Here is a 16295-nt window from a genome sequence, read left to right on the forward strand (position 1 = left end):
AATGAAAATGTAGGCCAAGTCTCCAACTCCCACCTATTTACAAGGATAATAAAATATATTGAACAGGAAATAAACAACACAAAACCAACAACAACATGTATACCTTGTCTCTGTGCGCAGGTGGGTAGCCCTGATATGTTCGAGCGTCACCAGCAGCTGAAGGATTCCCGCTCAAGCGCCCGGGAACTCGAGACCGACCACGAGCGCCTCATAGAGAGGCTCAACGTGGAGCGGCAGAAGAACGCACGGGTGGAGCAGGATGTGCGGAGCTATGAGGAGAGGAATAAGATCCTGCAGGAAATCAAAACACTCAAGATTAAAAAAGTCTGGGTGGTGAGTTTTTATGCTCCCCCAAAATTTATTTTGGGCATAGCATATAGTCGCCGCTTCGAACGTCCGTGCGTTTGTCCGTCTGTCCGTGCACAATTTTTGTCCCGGCTATTTCTCAGCAACTAGTGACAGGGATTCAATGAAACTTTATGGGAAGCTTCACTACCAAGAGGAGATGTGCATATTATCAGCGGGTTCCCTTTCCTTTTCTTTTTCCTTTTCTGACTTTTTATTAAGTCAGTTGACATTTAAGATTTCAAGCTATCACTGGTCTGTTTTGGAAGAATTATATTGCTCCCTAAAGCATTGCTTTGTAGGGCTGCACCGAATATCCGAAATATCCGAGATTTATATATATATATATATGGTGAGCATATAGTTGCCAGTTTGTACTTCCGTACTTTTTTCCGTCACACTTTTGTTACAGTTTCTCATAGCGCCTTTAATATTTTACCGATCTTTTGTATATTTGGCATGAAGGTACCTTGCATGAACCTCTACCTTTTGATGAGGTTTGAGGTCACTGGGGTCAAGGTCACCAAGGCTTATAATAGATTTTTCCGTCACCTTTTTTTTTTTTTTTTTTTTTTTACACTTTCTCATAGCGCCTTCAATATTTTACCTATTTCTTACATATATGGCACGTAAGTACCTTGCATGGACCTCTACCTTTTGTTGAGGTTTGACATCACTGGGGTCAAGGTCAAGGTCACCGAGGCTAATAATAGATTTTCAATCACACTTTTGTTAACAGTTTCTCATAGCGCCTTCAATATTTTACCGATCTCTTCCATATTTGGCATGTAGGTACCTTGGATGGACCTCTACCTTTTGATGAGGTTTGAGGTCACTGGGGTCAAGGTCACCAAGGCTTTTAATAGATTTTCTCAAGGTCACACTTTGGTTACAGTTTCTCATAGGGCCTTCAATATTTGACCGATCTCTTATATATTTGGCATGTAGGTACCTGGCATGGACCTTTACCTTTTGATGAGGCTTGAGGTCACTGGGGTCAAGGTCACTGAGGCTATGTTAGCGTTTCCGATCGCCAAAATCGCCAAAGGCGATTGAATCTTTCAGCTGGCGATTAAAGTTTAAAATGTGAATGAAAATGGCGATTGCAAAAAACCCTGATATTTCTCTATAAGTATATAATATTCCCTACTTTTAAAGGGAACTCGGTACCGATTTCCACATGTAATCGCCATAAAAGCTCCAGGTGGTAATAGATAGTCCACTGATAATAGATAACCGGATGCCCTTATCGTATATTCAAGCCACATAAAACAGTCATGTATGCTGACAGATGCATCACAGGAAATTATCGGGTAACTTTCCAGTCGCAAAACTGTGATTTTTAACGTCCAATCGGTTACGAGAATGTTTATGGAGGCGGAGTTATATAGCGATTATTATTTTTGATTGATGTCGGTCACAGAGTAAGCGTTTATCGCAGGTTTATTAACAATGAATCACAGTTGTAGCATTAATACGTGATATAAAACCGGTAAATAAAGCAGTACATAAAAGGCGGTCTTGGGCATCATCATCACACCTATTTACCGTACTGTAAACAATAATTAATTATGAGAAGTTAATTGCAATTGGTGAGCAGTGTAAAATTACTTACGGCGAGTAAGTTGTGAAAAACAAAACCCGTAAATAATTTGATGCGGTAACAAATTAAATTCAGTGCATGTATATTTTTTCATGTCTATTTGTAGAACTGATTTACACCGTTTTTCTACAGCCACGTGATAATAACTATTCACTATGCATTAATACCCGTATGCCATGTAGAACCCGTGTTATAAGAAAGAGCGCGAAATTTTTGCTGTCGTCTGCAATGCCAAGGTCTACGCATGCAAAGCATGCTTTTTTAAAAACAGACGATGTTTTACTAAATATAGCCTAGCCGCTCAGTACATGCAGTATTTAAGACTTACAAATTTACCGATACGTTTGAATAAATTATGCAGTAAATGTATTTTTCAGGAATCAAGAAGCACCCGACTACTGTACGGCAAAAATTATTGGGAGAAGGGGGGGGGGGGGGGCAAATAGGAGTTAGGCAAGACCCACCCAATCAAAGACCGGGACATATCTGAAAGTTCTAACATTGTATACCGTTTATGCCAGTGCATGAAAATAAATATAAATGAAAAATACAATAAAACATGTAATTATTTGATTTCACGTCACAAATAATTTATTTAAATGTGACTTCATTGATAATTTAATACAGTCATTATTGATACCTATAGATTCATGATATTGATTATGTCGTTCATTGAGCAAATAACGTTATAATGTGGGTCGTCATCGTAGTGCTGAAATTTGGCTACTAATTTTGTTTCCTTAGCGCCAACCTAGCTGAGGCTAATAATAGATTTTCTCAAGGTCACACTTTTTTTTCTACACAATTAATCCATGTATTGACAAAGCATTATTGGGGAGCATCCATCAGTTTTACTGATTTCCTTGTTATTTGATTCTGTTTTGACATGCAAGGAGGACAGTGATTATTGTGTTGTGTCTTGGAATTCTATTACTTAACAACAAGATTTGTTTTTAAACTTCATTGCTTGGCAGACATTTCATTCATTATCATCTATTGCATCAGTAATGCATTTCGCACAAAAAAATCAGTTTCTTTCTGTGTATCCAAAAATATGCTCATTGACAGTGTTTATCATGCACAGGAGTATGAAGAAAAGCGCCAGCTGTTTTACCAACACAGGACAGAGAGGAAGACTGTAGAGGCAGAGCTGAAGACTCTCCGTGATGCCCACGCACCACTCCGTAGAGGCATTGAAGAATGTCGGGCAAAAAAGGACGACATTGCCAGTCAAGTGAAGGCTAAGGTAGGTGTGACTAAAGTGTATTGCTGAATGTCAGACAAGAAAGGACGACATTGCCATTCAAGTGAAGGCTAAGGTAGGTGTGACTCAGGTGTATTGCTGATGTCAGGCAAGAAAGGTTGACATTGCCAGTCAAGTGAAGGCTAAGGTATGTGTGACTCAGGGGCATTGCTAAATGTCAGGCAAGAAAAGATGACATTGCCAGTCAAGTGAAAACTAAGGTGAGTGTGACTCAGGGGCATTGCTAAATGTCAGGCAAGAAAGTACGAGATTGCAGGTCAGGTGAAGGCTTAGGTATGTGTGACTCAGGGACATTGCAGAATGTCAGGCAAGAAAGGACAACATTGCCAGTCAAGTGAAGGCTAAGGTTTGTGTGACTCAGGGCCATTGCTAAATGTCAGGCAAGAAAGTACAACATTGCCGGTCAGGTGAAGGCTAAGGTATGTTTGACTCAGGTGCATTGCAGAATGACAGGCAAGAAAGGATGACATTGCCAGTCAAGTGAAGGCTAAGGTATGTATGACTCAGGGACATTGCTAAATGTCAGGCAAGAAAGGAGGACATTGCCAGTCAAGTAAAGGCTAAGGTATGTATGACTCAGGGACTTTGCTGAATGTCAGGCAAGAAAGGAAGACATGGCCAGTCAAGTGAAGTCTAAGGTATGTGTGACTCAGGGACATTGCAGAATGTTAGGCAAGAAAGGACAACATTGCCAGTAAAGTGAAGCCTAAGGTTTGTGTGACTCAGGGCCATTGCAGAATGTTAGGCAAGAAAGGACAACATTGCCAGTAAAGTGAAGCCTAAGGTTTGTGTGACTCAGGGCCATTGCTAAATGTCAGGCAAGAAAGTACAACATTGCCGGTCAGGTGAAGGCTAAGGTATATGTGACTCAGGGACATTGCTGAATGTCAGGCAAGAAAGGACTACATTGCCGGTCAGATGAAGGCTAAGGTATGTTTGACTCAGGTGCATTGCAGAATGACAGGCAAGAAAGGATGACATTGCCAGTCAAGTGAAGGCTAAGGTATGAGTGACTCAGGGACATTGCTGAATGTCAGGCAAGAAAGGAAGACATGGCCAGTCGGGTGGAGGCTAAGGTATGAGTGAATTTCTGTTCAGTGGAGACAACTTTTGTGTATCAGTAATTGTTTGGATAACAGCTGCCATCAACTACTGAGATGATAATTGGCACAAAGATGGGAATCAGTGTCTTTATTGGTTGTTTCTGGCAGTTTGCAAAGGTGTTAGTACAGTGTTTAATGTATTATTATCTAAAATTTTTCACATGTTATTCACAGTTCAGCCTCTCAACAGAGGCGTCTCAGCTTGTGTTAACTTAAAATGAACATTCATTTCAATAACCATAACCATGTATTAAATCCATGATTATCTAATCAGATTTTAGCTACTCAAATATCAATCCATTAAATTTGTTTGGAATCAGTGTCAATATATTCAGACTCAAGAGTGTTTATTTTAAACTCACTATATGTTCTAGATACATCTTCAATTAAGAGATAAAGCAAGGTTAATTTATTCATAATTCCACCCTCCAGTGTTTGAAGTTAATGTACACACTCAAGTGATACAACAAATACATGAGAATCACAATGATTTTTAAACTGGAAATATTTTTCGTGTTTTTAAAATTTAACAGAGAATGAAGAATATAATAATCAATTAGAATATAATAATCAATTATCATTTTCAAAAATGATTACTCTATCCCCTTTGTAAAAGCTGCATTGAAGGTTAAAGTGGTATTGTGCCAAATAGGAACAGTACTTTACTTCGGACATTCGTAAGTGCATACATTTAAATCTTATGTTCAAAAATCAAATATTTGAATATGTTGGAATAATGAAGATCGAATATTCTAAAACTATTTTCAGTTTTTGTTCCCATCACTAGTCTAAACCAATGTTTTAAATACTGTGTGTTTCATCAGATTTAACCACAGACTTTCAGGTTATTTTTCTAATTTTCAGTCTCGAGAACTTCGTATTGTTGCAGAGCAAGCTAGTGCTAATGCCAATGCACTGGATGGCCTGACTGATAAGGTATTAATTGTTCAATGTCCCATATTACATGCAGTAACCTTCAACTTCATATTTATTATGCCCCCCTTCGAAGAAGAGGGGGTATATTGTTTTGCACATGTCGGTCCGTCCATCCATATGTCTGTCCGTCCACCAGATGGTTTCTGGATGATAACTCAAGAACGCTTAGGCCTAGGATCATGAAACTTCATAGGTACATTGATCATGACTCACAGATGACCCCTATTGATTTTGAGGTCACTAGGTCAAAGGTCAAGGTCACAGTGACCGGAAATAGTAAAATGGTGTCCGGATGATAACTCAAGAACGCTTATGCCTAGGATCATGAAACTTCATAGGTATATTGATCATGACTCGCAGATGACCCCTATTGATTTTCAGGTCACTAGGTCAAAGGTCAAGGTCATGGTGACCCAAAATAGTAAAATGTTTTCCGGATGATAACTCTAGAACGCTTATGCCTAGGATCATGAAACTTCATGGGTACATTGATCATGACTCGCAGATGACCCCTATTGATTTTCAGGTCACTAGGTCAAAGGTCAAGGTCACGGTGACCCGAAATAGTAAAATGGATTCCGGATTATAACTCAAGAACGCTTATGCCAAGGATCATGAGACTTCATGGGTACATTGATCATGACTCGCAGATGACCCCTATTGATTTTCAGGTCACTAGGTCAAAAGTCAAGGTCACAGTGACCCGAAATAGTAAAATGGTTTCCGGATGATATCTCAAGAACACTTATGCTTAGGATCATGAAGCTTCATAGGTACATTGATCATGACTCGCAGATGACCTCTATCGATTTTCAGGTCACTAGGTCAAAGGTCAAGGTCATGGTGACGCAACTTAGAAAAATGGTTTCCGGATGATAACTCAAGAACGCTTACGCCTAGTTATGATATATATTTTGTATGGGTAACAATATATATAAAGCATTTGTTAAATACCTATTATCCCGTACCTACTTATTTATTTTAAGCTCTGTTAGGATACAATCTTGTTTATCCTCTGTAAGTCTATGCATGTGTCCATTAGCTGTTTATGCCCCCGGATCAAAAGATTGGGGGCATATTGTTTTTGGCCTGTCTGTCTGTCATTCATTCATTGTGTGTGTCCCAAAACTTTAACCTTGGTTAAAGTTTTGCAATAACTTTTGCATTATTGAAGATAGCAACTTGATATTTGGCATGCATGTGTATCTCATGGAGCTGCACATTTTGAGTGGTGATAGGTCAAGGTCATCCTTCAAGGTCAAAGGTCAAATATATGGCTTCAAAGCGGCGCAATAGGGGGCATTGTGTTTCTGACAAACACATCCATTGTTCTTTTTACATTTTTGCCCTCCCAAACCACTTGGTAGATTTTAATGAAACCTGAAATTAATGAGCCTGTGTGACCTTCTAAGTTGTTCAAATCATTCTGGTCAATGTAGGTCATCAGAGCTAACAATAGATTTTGAAAATGAAATACCACAAAGGTCAAAGGTTTAATAGGTATCGAAGTTGACCATGCCCCACAGGTCACATGATGTTCATTTATATAGTATACTTATTTTGTAAATACATAAAAAAAATCTTAATATCTGAAACCAAAAGGGTTAGATTTTAGTTTTTGATGTGCAACATCGTATGGTGGTACTCAAATACCGTATACTTTCGCTTGTAAGACGCATTTTTAAGACTCAAAAATAATAAGTTACAGTGGGGGTCGCGTCTTATAAGCGAGATACTGGTGAAAATCAACAAAAAAATTCAAAATATCAATTTACTGGGCTTACGCTAGCCAAGTTGGACACTTTTCAGTTATTTTGAATCATCGTGGCAGCCATTTGCATTTTCTCTAAAGTCTGTATTGGCCCGTACCGTGTATCGAAAGGCTATGTTCAGTTGCAGGTTTACTTGTAATAAAATGTATCATTATTCATTTTGTTGTCTATTATTTTTAATTTGAATTTTGTTATTTTTGGGGCGTAAGACGTTATATTGTCCGTGATTATTCTTGAAAAGTTTGTATCACCTGATTGTCTGAGCGTGACGTCGTTAAATGTCATATAAATTGGCCATTATAGTATATGTGTGTAAGCGGCGACACGATGCCAACATGCTTAAAACAAGAGCAAAACCAATTCTCAGTTTGAAACTGTCAATTGATAAATAAACACGCTGCCGATTACAAGTGCTACTTGACAAGTTTGTATCACCTGATCGTCTTTGTTCGACGTCGTTAATTGTCAATTAAAACATAATTGGCAATTAGGTTATCCTCTAACATAAGTTACCAGTTTGCAACTGTCAATTGTTAAATAAACACGTTTATTCAGAAGACCCCCTAATGCCGATGACACCTTATTTATTAATCTAAAATAATTATGTCTTTCCACTAAAACAATTAGGTACAGAATAATGTAATAATTGTAATTATGTAACAACGTGCGAGTTTGAAAAATTCTCATTGTGTTACTAATTGATGATTTTCTATAACATTCTGCCGTTTTTCGGCCGATGAAAACGGCAAAATTTGACCGCGTCTTACACGCGGGTCAGTCTTAAATCCACCCATTATAAAGTCTGAAGTCGGGGTGCGACTTATAAGCGAGGGTGTCTTATAAACGCAAGTATACGGTAAGTTAGTTCAAATCATGCCCCTGGGGTCAAAATTGGCCCCACCATAGTGGATACTTGTTTTGTTTTATAAATGCATATAGTGAAAACTCAACTTTGTCTCAGACTCAGACAGTATCTGTGTCATAAATAATATATAAAAAAACTAGCCAAAAACCTCAGTAATTACACAAACATGACAAACTCTACACATCTCTGTTTTTTCCTACATGTCTGAGGTGAACGACCTTGGGCTTCTAGGGCTTTTTTTTTCATTGTAATTATTTGTGTCTTGTTCTGTGAAAGCTGGTCATAATGCATGTGCGTAAAGTGTCTTCCCAGATTAGCCTGTGCAGTCCGCACAGGCTAATCAGGGACGACACTTTCGGCTTTTATGGTATTTTTAGTTTCAAGGAAGTCCCTCCTTACCGTAAATCAAGTTTTGGCGGAAAGTGTCGTCCCTGATTAGCCTGTGCGGACTGCACAGGCTAATCTGGGACGACACTTTATGCACATGCATTATGCCCAGCTTTCACAGAACAAGACACATTTTGGTGAACATCTAGTGATTAATGTATACTCCCTTTTACAGTCCGTGGAGATTAGATCTGAGATGAGATTCAAGCAAGAACAAGAAGATGCCCGAAAAAGACGGTAGTGTTGAACTCCAAAATCTACCCAGACCGGCATGTCTGTGTTTTTTAACCTATGGAAACAGCACAGCCAATAAGCTGTTGTGTTTGTACTTAAACATTTTTATGCCCCCGGAAGGGTGGCATATAGCAGTTGAACTGTCAGTCAGTCTGGGCGTCCACCCGAAAACTTTAACATTGGTCATAACTTATGCAATATTGAAGATTGCAACTTGATATTTGACATGCATGTGTATCTCATGAAGCTGCTCATTTTGAGTGGTGAAAGGTCAAGGTCATCCTTCGAGGTCAAAGGTCAAATATATGGCTTCAAAGCGGCGCAGAAGGTGGTATTGTGTTTCTGACAAACACATCTCTTGTTGTTAAAGGTTTGATGATTATCCAGCCATATATTGTGAAATTTTATCACTGTTTTCTGGCATATTGTCATAAAGTTCTATGCATTAGCTATATAAGGTAGTTTGTTGTATTGTGGTCTTCATATGTCCCCGACATCTTCTGATGTTCTGAGGCATATATAATTTGCCTGTCAGTTATTTTGTTCGTCCATCTGTTTGTGCCTACAAGGTGTTTCTACATGACACGTTTCATATACTGCAAAATAATTTAGGTTTGTCTGCTTGAAATATTATGGTTTTTCAAACAATGAAAATTGTCTAGACAGGTACATTGGTTGATTTCTATGTTTCGCAAAATCAAATTAAGGACTTTGTGTCTGTCATTTGCGGATGTGTTTGGTAGATATGTCTGTGATTAATCCAGGTTGGGTGAGGAACTGTTGTATGTTGTTGTGGCTGGTTTCCAGTTGAGTGTTTGACTATTTCAGACTACAGGATCTACGGAGACAGCTGGAAGCCTTGGAGAATGACATTCAGTCTCTTGATGACACAGTTGATGTCCAGGTACATTGATGCCATCAATTAAAGATTTGGCAACTGGACCCTTCACAGGCGAATTTCCTTCACTCTATTAAGTTTTTAGAAAATTTTGTTTAGGAATCTTTTGTTGTCCAATTCAACAAATTTGTGAGTATTTTGACAAAATTGGAGAATGTGTATAAAAAAGTTAATATTAGGTATTCAATATGAATCCATGGTCTGGGCCATTACTTTGAGAGCACGTGTAAACATTTTACTTTTCCATTATAAATCACAAAGAAGGTTTATAAATTATAAGTAAGGAAAGCTTTGAAAAAACAACAAGTAGAACAATTTGCAGAGGTACAACAACACTAATATATTTGACATTTTCTTATAATGAAGGACTATTGCTTTACACATACTGTTACTTGCACCTTAGTGGGCTTATGTCATGGTGCTGTGTCTGTCGTGCGTGCGTTAACTTTTTCTTTTAACATCTTCTCCTATACAACAAGTCCAAATTCAGATAAAACTTCTCACAAATGTTCCTGGGGTGAAACTCTTTTAAATTTGTTCAAATTATGCCCCTGGGGTCAAATTTGACCCCTCCCGGCGGTCACAAAATCAAACATGTGCTTATATAAAGCCTCTTTTGTGCAAACTTAAAAAATCATGTTTTATTTTATTTTTAATAACATAATTTTATTATTTATAAACAGATTGCAAACAATATTTGTTCAAGATAAACTTAACAACATTGAAATAAGTGATTTAAATCTTCAGTAGCAAAAAAGTAAGGAGAATCCAACTTAAAAAAAGATGTATCTATTAAAAGTATATTCTACTGATGCTGTGAACAATCCCCTTGTTCATAACATGACTGCCGCTAAGTCTTTTACTAGCAACCTATCAGAGACCTTATTTCAATACCGTATTTTACCATGTATAGCGCGCTCCCATGTATAACGCGCATGCGATTTTTTAAAGCCAAAATGGAGAAAAAAAAGAATTCAAGACCAAAAACCTGAAAATTGGGCCGAAAATGGCCGCTATTCTTATATTGCGCAATCATTTAATCTGAGTTTTTCAGGCGCTTAATTTTTTGTTTTAAAGTAGGGAGCGTTTATACAATCAGGAGCATGGGTTGCATAGCACTATATTTTCGACAATTTTTAAGATTATTCTCTCGAGAACACCGTATATGTCCTTATTGCCGCGCACTGCGCGTATTTTTTCAAGACCCCTGCGCGTCAAATTCGAACCACTATTACCAATTCCTCACATTTGAACAGTGCAACATTTTCATTACCTGCCGCTCACAACATCGTATGACATAGTCTTTTGCAGACCTGCAACATTGCAATGTCCAATTTTACTCAAAATATCCGTGGATCCCATTTAATTTTTCATCCACTTAAAATATTATCCCATTTAGAGATGCTCCCCATTAAATCCAGTTTGACCCGGTATTTCGCGCCTTCACTGCGTCTAGTTGATCAGTATTTATAGTGAGACAAACAATACACCCGAACGCTCAATTCCATACAGTTGGTGTTATCAGCGTTATCGGCGTAAAGCAATTAGACAAATATCATTTGTTTGTCTCTATTGAAAGAAAATGAGGTAGGTTTCAAAATCTGCTTTTCAAAATCGACCTTGAACTTAGGGTCCGCGTTAAGGTCTCGAAATCTGCGTTTAGGTTTCGAAAAATGCTCATTACTTCTATGTCCCTTGAGATATAACCTTTATATTTGGTATGCATGTGTATATGGACAAGGCCTTTCCATACACACACAAATGTTTACCCCTCTGACCTTGACGTTGAACTTAGGGTCCGCGTTTAGGTTTCGAAATCTGTGTTTAGGTTTCGAAAAATGCTCATAACTTCTCTGTCCCTTGAGATATAACCTTCATATTTGGTATGCATGTGTATATGGACAAGGCTTTTCCATACGCACACAATTTTTTACCCCTGTGACCTTTACCTTGAAGTTAGGGTCCGTGTTTAGGTTTCGAAATCTGCGTTTAGGTTTAGAAAATGCTCATAACTTCTTTGTCCCTTGAGATATAACCTTCATATTTGGTATGCATGTTTATATGGACAAGGCCTTTCCATACGCACACCAATTTTGACCCCTGTTACCTTGACCTTGAACTTAGGGTCCGCGTTTAGGTTTCGAAATCTGCGTTTAGGTTTTGAAAATGCTATAACTTCTATCAAAGCGTTTATAGGGGGCATATGTCATCCTATGTGGCAATCCTAGTATTTTTCAAAAACAAGGAAAGCTAATTGTTTGTCATGATATCTCTTTAAACCTCACGCCATATGCAAGTAGTGTTGCCATGATCACAATATCTTGATGAATTATAATTCAATTTTTTGTCTCATAAACATTTACTTTGTTTAACAAACAACCTCTACAAAGTTATCATTCCTACTGCCTTTCGGAACCTCATGAACCTGAAAAAGTCTTTACTTTATGTTTCCTCAGGCAAATAACTTCTTTGTACAATAAACAATTTCTTCACCACGTTAACAATCCTGCTACACTCTATAATGCCTCAAGAATGAAGTAAAGTTCAAGTGATCTACGTCGTTAGGTATTTTGCATATTCCATGAACTATATAAGTAAAAGAAACTTTGAAACCTACAAACACTTTTTGGAATTTTGGAAAAAGATTCATGATTTAACTTTCATTAATCTTGTCGAACATGCGTAGATTTGATCTTCAGCATCTAAAAATATGTGAAATAGAAAGAACGACAATATCTTTTGGAGAGATATATGTACCTACATTATAAGCAAAGGACCTGTGCGACAATTCTCGGGCTTTTTAGTCTGTTTAGTAAACACCATCGTAATATATTCCATATATAAAAATGCTCACCCTTTTTTGCTACTGAAGCGCCCAGTGGGACGAGGGATAGAAAGAGAAAGTCACATGCTTGAGTACATTTCAACCCATGCGCATTGCACGCTTTTTTCGCATAAAAAAACAGTGGAGAGATACAGGGCCATCATGGCCCTCTTGTTTATTGTCCCCTACCGGTGAAACCGGAGGCGACTTATGGTTTGCGCTCCTTCTGTCAATCTGTCTGTCTGTCAGTCCATCACATTTTTCTGGATCCTGCGATAACTTTAAAAGTTCTTCTTATTTTTTCATAAAACATGAAACATGGATCGATGAAAATATGGAGATAATGCATGTCATTTCATTTTGTTCCTACATCAAGAATTCTGGTTGCTATGGCAACTATATATATATATATATACATGTAAAATGTTTGTGGGTTATAACATTACGTTTCATCATATAAATTCAAAACTTGACATGCTCTTTAATTAAACCATTCTCTTTAAGTTCACATGTATATCATACCAAACTTTATATTTTGTTGTTTCCTTTCCTATATAATACTGACAATGGTGGAGTTTCACCGGTAGGGGACCATATTGCTTGGCAATCTCTTGTTGGTCATAGGTTGTAAGAAAACAGGCTCTTGGAAGTCTTGGATCGAAAAAAATGCTTTGTATGTCAATGCAGGTATAAGAATGTTACAAAATTGCACAATTCATGAAAATATTGTTGTTCAAATATCTGTTTTTGTCATAGGATCATTTCTGTTTGTGACTTAAGCCCCAAATAGAACAGTTGAATAAGTCGCTGCGAGAGGTCACTCAGAACTTGGCACAGGTCAATCACCAAGGGGACAGTATCCGTATGGAGAGAGACAAACACCAACGTGACCATGCTTGTAAGCATTATTCTTTTTACACGGTGTCACTTTTTATATAAGAAAATATTAATTAATTTTAAGCAGAGAGGTTTTAATATACTAAATAGCTCAAAACAGAATGAAAATTTTGGAAGGATTGCATATAAAAGAGTTGTCAGTGTTATGCTTTCATTTCAATCTTTTCAGCCATTGTAAAAAAAAAGATCTTCATTTTGCCCCCACCCCCAAGAAGTGAGGGTATTTTACTTTGCATTGGCCTGTCTGTTGGTTAAAGGTCTGTCAGGTAGGCCTGGTGGTTTGTAAAACTTTTTTGTGGGATAACTAGGGAACGCTTTGACCTTCAACCATGCAAGTTGGTGTTGTGGTTACTAGGGTAGAAAGTAATTACCTATAAAATATTTAATCAGGTCAAAGGTTAAGGTCACAGGACTTTGTATAATGACATTGGTCGCTGCACAATACCTTCATTTTACCAGAGCAAGGCTTCTTTACATGAGTCGTGTTCTGAGAAAACTGGGCATAATGCATGTGCGTAAATTGTTGTCCCAGTTTAGCCTGTGCAGTCCGCACAGGCTTATCAGGGATGACACTCCGCATAAATTGGATTTTTACTAAGAAGACAATTCATTTAAACGAAAAATGTCATAAAAGCGGAAATTGTCGTCCCTGATTAGCCTGTGCGAACTGCACAGGCTAATCTGGGACAACACTTAATGCACACACATTATGCCCAGTTTTCTCAGAACATGACACACATTATTGATGTGTTTACAAAGATGACTTCATTTTTCAGTGATTGAGAAGGATCTGAAGTCGCTACGGAACATAGAGAACCAGCGTCTGGAGCTTTTGAGGACCCGACACAAGGACACATACTCTGCAGTCGTGTGGCTAAGAGAAAACAAGAAAATGTTCAAGGGCACTATACACGAGCCCATCATGTTGTGTGTAGGTGGAACACTATGGCCACTGTATAAGTTGAATGCTGACTCAATAATGAGAGTTTAGTTGCAAATTGTTTAGGAGTATTCCAATTTCTTAACAAAATTAATACTTGGTAAAACTACTGTGGATTCTTTTTTTTAACATGATATTTCATAGATACATAAATTCAGCCATATATGTTTAATCTTAAATGATTATGTACTTGAGCTGACCTAAACAGATAAAAAATGATATGTTATGTGTGATATGTTACATTTTTAGCTGTAAAGTTTCAGGTGCATTTTGAATGTTTAGGGACAAGAAATAGATCTGGATCAGAGTTGTTCTCCATTAGGTGCTGTATTTTCAGATAAGATATTTTTAATAGGTGTCATGTGCTTGATATTTTGTCAAATATATTCAATTTTATCCACTTTTACCAAAGTCCTAAAATTCCATGTCTACCTCTAAACCAAAGTTTCTGCTTTGGCAAATATAGACCCTAGCTTCAAAGTAAAGTACTGATGGTTGCCTGGTGAAGTCCCTTGCTAAAACTTGTCTGTTTCCTAATTCATTAAATAAATCAAAGAACTGACAGTACTGGTGTGACAATGCTTTTGAAGAGGATTGATATAAAAGCATCTATTTAAGTTTATCTCCATCACCACAATCATGTATGTGGGTACGAAAATTTTGGGTAGGAAATAAAATGGGTAAGAAAATTTTGGGTACAAAAATTATGCCAAAAAAATTGTGTACAAACAAAGATTTGGTTAGGAAAAAAAATTTGGGTTGGAAAAAAAATTGAGTACGAATTTTTTTTTGGGTATGAGCAATAAAATTGGGTATGAAAGATGTAGGGTAAGAAAAAAAATTGGGGGTACAGGGAAGTAGTACCAGTGGGGAACTTGATCCATTCAGCGAAACTGGGAGGCGGGTTACATTCTCGATCAAATATAACAGGAAATATCTTTAAAAAGATATTCGACGTGAATTTTCTGTACCAATTATCTTAAAACAACGTTCTGTTACAGTAAAATGTTTGTGGGTTATAACATTACGTTTCAGCATATAAATTCAAGACTTGACATGCTCTTTAATTACACCATTCTCTTTAAGTTCACATGTATATCATACCAAACTTTATATTTCGTTGTTTCCTTTGTGTACAGACGTGACTTCACATGCCCATGTGCATGAACATATAATTGTTATCTTATGATTATTGTTTTTTCTCTTATTTAATAAGCTTAGGCATGTTTGTTCGTTAAGTACGACAATTATTTCATGATGATTCCCGAAAAGAGGTATGAGGACATAGTCGTAAGAGCACTTGAATACGTGAGTTCGCCCATGTACACATGGTAAGGTTAACTTAATCTCTGCGATATGACCTGATATGTGTTTAAAACAGCAAACAATATCCAACAAACGAATGAATTATCAAACATAGTATGTGCACTGATGTGGCTCTGTAATTTCTGTTTGAAAATTTTATTAAATATGCAAAATGAGATATCACGCATAAGAGGGAATTTCACAGATGTCATATGGATATTATGCTGTTTATATACCATAGTCGCTACAACGTTTACAAATGGCAGGTTCGAAATAATATTTTCCTTTACACTCATGATCGCGTTAAAAGTTAATTATACTCGTTTCAATTCGCACTTTATTTACTGAATGACGACAAATGTCAAATACAATATAGAAAATGCATAGTTGTTTCATTGATCTATAAACATATAATGGATTGAATATAACTGATTTAAAATTAACGTTTTCAAACTATTATTAAATCTTTTTCCCAGAATATGCTGTCCTATTTATAGCTGAGCTTTCTATACCTTTATCAATGATAATCAGCAAGGTATGCCGATCAGAAAAATCGAGCTATCTCAATCAGACTGGCTCGGTCTTTTACATTGGTCGCCATTGTGAAGAATTTTTTCATGTTATGATAACTTAGACGAGCTGCTTCGCTGCATCGTCAAAAAGCAGCTGGTTTGTGATTTGTTACATTTTCTTCTTTGAGGTGCATTTATAACTAAGATATTAAGGGAATAAAAATAAATGTGTCGCGCTCTGCTAAAAGGGAGTTTAGTGCACGTACATAAAGTGTCGTCCAAGATTAGCCTGTGCAGTCCGCACAGACAAATTAGGAACGACGCTTTCCGCCTTTACTGGATTTTTGCTAAAAATAGACTTTCTTTAAATAAAAAATATCATACAAGCAGAAAGTGTCGACCCTGATAAG

General features: G+C 37.2%; 1 protein-coding gene across 1 annotated transcript in view; it reads left to right on the top strand.

Moving 5' to 3' along the window:
- Window positions 1–16295, top strand: part of LOC127875946 (structural maintenance of chromosomes protein 5-like) — a 77328-nt gene that overhangs the window by 16333 nt on the left and 44700 nt on the right. The window contains exons 5-11 of the mRNA XM_052420713.1: window positions 121–333; window positions 3033–3194; window positions 5180–5251; window positions 8451–8512; window positions 9338–9413; window positions 13012–13129; window positions 13905–14059. Of these exons, the coding sequence (XP_052276673.1) occupies window positions 121–333; window positions 3033–3194; window positions 5180–5251; window positions 8451–8512; window positions 9338–9413; window positions 13012–13129; window positions 13905–14059 (858 nt within the window). The remainder of the gene's footprint in view (window positions 1–120; window positions 334–3032; window positions 3195–5179; window positions 5252–8450; window positions 8513–9337; window positions 9414–13011; window positions 13130–13904; window positions 14060–16295) is intronic.

The sequence above is a fragment of the Dreissena polymorpha genome, chromosome 4 (genome assembly GCF_020536995.1).
Source record: "Dreissena polymorpha isolate Duluth1 chromosome 4, UMN_Dpol_1.0, whole genome shotgun sequence".
NCBI classification, from domain to species: Eukaryota; Metazoa; Mollusca; class Bivalvia; order Myida; family Dreissenidae; genus Dreissena; species Dreissena polymorpha.